The sequence below is a fragment of the Colobus angolensis genome, unplaced genomic scaffold, assembly GCF_000951035.1.
Source record: "Colobus angolensis palliatus isolate OR3802 unplaced genomic scaffold, Cang.pa_1.0 Scaffold270, whole genome shotgun sequence".
NCBI classification, from domain to species: Eukaryota; Metazoa; Chordata; class Mammalia; order Primates; family Cercopithecidae; genus Colobus; species Colobus angolensis.
Window position 1 is genome coordinate 141,229 of NW_012115933.1, and position 4,993 is coordinate 146,221.

The following is a 4,993-nucleotide window of genomic DNA, read 5'->3' on the forward strand; positions in this document are numbered from 1 at the left end:
GGACATTATATACTTCTAAATGGAAGAAGACACTACTGCTTATGAATTAGTTTTGCCAAAAATAAATAAGACAAAATTTGAATATAATTAAGCCTCAAGATTCAGCTACCAATTTACAGAAAATACGAAGAACAGAGGAACACGTCAAAGATACTATGGTAAAACTCTACAGGACAAACATACAGATATTTCCACAAATAAATTATAAGAGGAAATAAATATATACACACATGTATATGTTACATATACATGTGTATGTTATATACATATAAATATGCAATATATGTATATGCTATATATATATAAATATATAAACATCAAATAAGCACATTAAAAAGATGCTCAACATCATTAGCCTTTAGAAAAATTCAAGTTAAAAACCACGATGAGATATCTATCACCTACCACACCTAGCAGAATGACTAAAATAAAAAAGTTACAACACCAAATGCTGGTGAGGATGTGAAGAAACTAGATCACTCATACACTGTAAAATGATATAGTCAATTTGAAAAACAGGCAGTTCCCTAAAATAATAAACATTCAATTATTATACAACCCAGCAATTGCACTCTTGGGCAATTATCCAAGAGAAATAAAAATTTATGTTTACATAAATACCTATAAATGAATGTCAATAGCAGTTTTGTTTGTAATAGCAAAAAAAACTGAAATCAGCTCATATGTCATTCAATAAGTGAATAGTTGCAAAAACTGTATGTATGGTACATACTCACCATGGACTACTACTTAGTACTAAAAAAGAAAGATCTGCTGGGTGCGGTGGCTCACGCCTATAACCCCAGCACTTTGGGAGGCCAAGGTGGGTGGATCACAAGGTTAAGAGTTTGAGACCAGCCTGGCGAACATGGTGAAACCCCGTCTCTACTAAAAATACAGAAAATTATCTGGACATGGTGGCAAACACCTGTAATCCCAGCTACTTGGGAGAGTGAGGCAGGAGAATCGCTTGAACCCGGGAGGCAGAGGTTGCTGTGAGCTGAGATCGCATCACTGCACTCCAGCCTGGGCAACAGAGTGAGACTCTGTCTCAAAATAAATAAATAAATAGGGCAATCTCAGACCTTTACATAATATATGATTCCAATCAATAACAGTCTTGAAATGATAGAGGACAGATTATTGGGTACCAGGAAAGGAGGGAGATGGTGGGAAGAAAAGTGGTAACAAAAGGGCAATATGAGGGGTCCTTGTAGTGATGGAACTGTTCAGTATCTTGATTGTGGTAGTGAATACACGAACCTATACATGTGACAAAACTGTCTAGACTTAAATACACATACACACACATGTAAGGAAAATTGGGAAAGATCCGTGGATTGTTATTAATATCAATATCCCCGTGGTAATATTCTATAGTTCAAGAAAATGTACAAAGGATTTCTCATGTATTATTACTTCTTTTTTTTTTTTTGAGACAGAGCCTCACTCTGTGAGTGCAGTGGCACGATCTCAGCTCACTGCAACCTCTGTCTCCTGGGTTCAAGCAATTCTCCTGTCTTAGCCTCCTGAGTAACTGGGATTACAGGCACGCGCCACTACGCCCAGCTAATTTTTGCATTTTTAGTAGAGATAAGGGTTTCACTCTGTTGGCCAGACTGGTCTCGAACTCCTGATCTAAAACAATCCGCCTACTTCGGTCTCCCAAAGTGCTGGGATTACAGGCATGAGCCATTGTGCCTGGCCTGTTTTCTCTGTATTATTTCTTATAACTGCATGTGAATCTATAATTACCTCAATAATAAAAACTTTATTAAAAAAAAAACCCACCAAGGAAAGGAAAAAGTAAAGCCAGACTGGGAGGAAATATTTGCAAATCATATCTCATTAAGGGCTTGCATCTAGACTACATGAACTCCTTACAACTTAATAAGAAGACAAACCAATTAAAATTGGGGAAAGCATTTGAATAGACATTTCACCAAAAAAGATAAACAAATAGACAATAAGCACAAGAAAAGACGTTCAACGTCATTAGTCATTAGGGAAATGCTAATTAAAACCATTCTGGAGCCAGGTGTATTGGCTCACGCCTGTGATCCCAGCACTCTGGGAGGCTGAGGCAGGCGGATCACAAGGTCAAGAGTTCAAGACCAGCCTGGGCAACATCGTGAAACCCCATCTCTACTAAAAGTACAAAAATGAGCTGGGCGTGGTGGTGCACACCTGTAGTCCCAGCTACTCGGGAGACTGAGGTCGAAGAATTGCTTGAATCTGGGAGGCAGAGGTTGCAGTGAGTCAAGATCGTGCCACTGCACTCTAGCCTGGGCGAAAGAGCGAGACTTCATCTCAAAAAAAAAAAAGAAAACAAAAACAAAACAAGTGTTGAAAAGGAGGTGGAGAAATTGCAGACCTCATAAACTGCTGTAGGAAATACAAAGTGGTAGAGCTACTTCGAAAAGTTTCTTAGAGCATAAACTTACTATACAACCCAGAAATTAAATCCCTGGATATCTACCCAAGAGAAATGAAAACACATCAACACAAAAGACTTGTACAGAAATGTTCACAATGGCATTATTGGAAATGCTCCAAATGTCATATTATCAGCATATAATTGAATACTATTCAGCAATAAAAAGAAATAAACTACTGATACATGTTATAAATGGAACCCCAAATGTTATGCTAGGCAAAAGAAACTGGATGCAAAAGACCAAATATTACATGATTCCATTTATAGGAAATGTCCAGAAAAGGCAAATCTATAGACAGAAAGCAGTTCGGTGGCCACATGATCGTAAAGGAGCAAAGGGAAACTGGATAGTGATACAAATTTTCTAAAACTAGATCGTGGTTATATTCTACAACTCTGTAAATGCACTATAAATCATTGAATTGTATGCTTACATTAGGGGGTGGATGTTATGGCATGTAAATTATACCTCAAAAACGCAAATAAATAAATATTGTAAATGTAAATAAATGAAAATTTTGTTAAGAGTACCAACTCAGTTGATAAAGTTGGTAAAGTCAACATATTAGCATTAGAAAAAAAATATGTTAACACATAAGATATTTAGTTTAAATCACTATATAAAAAGCCTTCCATGGGCAATTTACAAATGTTGTTTAACAATCATTTCCCACTTAAGTTTCTTTTTTTTTTTTTTTGAGGCGGAGTCTCGCTCTGTCGCCCAGGCTGGAGTGCAGTGGCCGGATCTCAGCTCACTGCAAGCTCCGCCTCCCGGGTTTACGCCATTCTCCTGCCTCAGCCTCCTGAGGAGCTGGGACTACAGGCACCCGCCACCTCGCCCGGCTAGTTTTTCGTATTTTTTAGTAGAGACGGGGTTTCACTGTGGTCTCGATCTCCTGACCTTGTGATCCGCCCGCCTCGGCCTCCCAAAGTGCTGGGATTACAGGCGTGAGCCACTGCGCCCAGCCAAGTTTCTTATTTTCACATTTGTCAAGCAAGATTACATTACGCTACAAAAATTCACAGTTACCTTAATAAGAGCTTTTTTGGTGAGTTTCTGATTCACTTCAGGCTTATTCAATATGTTCTTTGCTCTATGAGCATATTCCAATGTACTCAGCGTTTCCTGTCACAGAAAGGAAAGGTCAATTAGTGAAGATATTGTGAGAACAATGTAGTTCTGTTATCTAAAATATGTTATATAATAACTTACAAGTAATATTTTATAGTTGTATCTAATTTTAAAATCTAATCATTAAGACTACTATGCCCAACCTTTAAAAAGGAAGTTGTTCAATCCCTTTTTCCCTTCTCTTCAATTTTCATAGTCTTGACCCTTAGGATAATTTCCTTTAGACTATTCTTAAACTCAATGATGGCTCACATTTGTAATCCCAGCACTTTGGAGGCCAAGGCATGAGGGTCACTTGAGTCCAGGAGTTCGAGACAAGCCTTGGCAACATAGGGAGACCCTGTTTCTACAATAAATAGATAAATATTAGTTGGGCATGGTAGCATGTGCCTATAGTCCCACCTACTTGGGAGTCTGAGGTAGGAGGAGCACTTAAGCCCAGGAGGTTGAGATTGCAGTGACTGTGCCATTGCACTCCAGCCTAGGCAACAGGTTTGTTTGTCTCAAACAAAAAAACAAAAACAAAAAAACGCAAAGCTCAATGAATCTACCAACTGATGAATAAACAAAATGTCCTATATCAGCCGGGCACAGTGGCTCACGCCTGTAATCCTAGCACTTTGAAAGGCCAAGGCAGGTGGATCATGAGGTCAAGAGTTCGAGACCAGCCTGGCCAACATGGTGAAACCCTGTCTCTACTAAAAATACAAAAAGTAGCCAGGCGTGGTGGCAGGCGCCTGTAATCCCAGCTACTCGGGAGGGTGAGGCAGGGGAATCACTTGAACCCGGGAGGCAAAGGTTGCAGTGAGGCAAAGGTTGCAGTGAGCCAAGACCATACCACTGCACTCCATACTATAGAATATTATTCACCCATTAAAACGAATAAAGTATTGCTGCTACAACACAGATGAACCTTGAAAACATTATGCTAAGTGAAAGAAGCCAGTCACAAAAAAGCTACATATTACATAATTCCATTTGTATGAAATATCCAGAATAGGCAAATCCATAGATGCAAATAGCAGTAGTGTCCTAGAGCTGGGAGTGGGACAAATGGAAAAGTAATTTCAATGGGTACAGGCCTTCTTTCTGGGGTTACGAAAATGTTCAAAACTTAGATTTTGGTGACAGTTGGACAGCTCTGTTAATATACTAAAATTATTGAATTAATATACTTTAAATCGGTGAATTTTATGATATGTGAATTAAATCTCAATAAAGATTTTTTTTTTAATGAAGGGGAAGTTGGAGACCTTAAAAAAGCTTTTTTGTTTTTTTGAGACAAAGTCTCGCTCTGTCACCCAGGCTTGAGTGCAGTAGCCCAATCTCAGCTCACTGCAACCCCCACTTCCTGGGTTCAAGCAACTCTCCTGCCTCAGCCTCCTGAGTAGCTGGGATTACAGGCTTGAGCCACCGCGCCCGGC

At 39.1% G+C, this 4,993-nt stretch overlaps 1 protein-coding gene across 1 annotated transcript in view; it reads right to left on the bottom strand.

The window, feature by feature from the left end:
- The window catches only part of KIF11 (kinesin family member 11), a 64,483-nt gene that overhangs the window by 40,054 nt on the left and 19,436 nt on the right, over positions 1-4,993 (bottom strand). Inside the window, exon 9 of the mRNA XM_011947900.1 lies at positions 3,468-3,563. Within this exon, the coding sequence (XP_011803290.1) occupies positions 3,468-3,563 (96 nt within the window). The remainder of the gene's footprint in view (positions 1-3,467; positions 3,564-4,993) is intronic.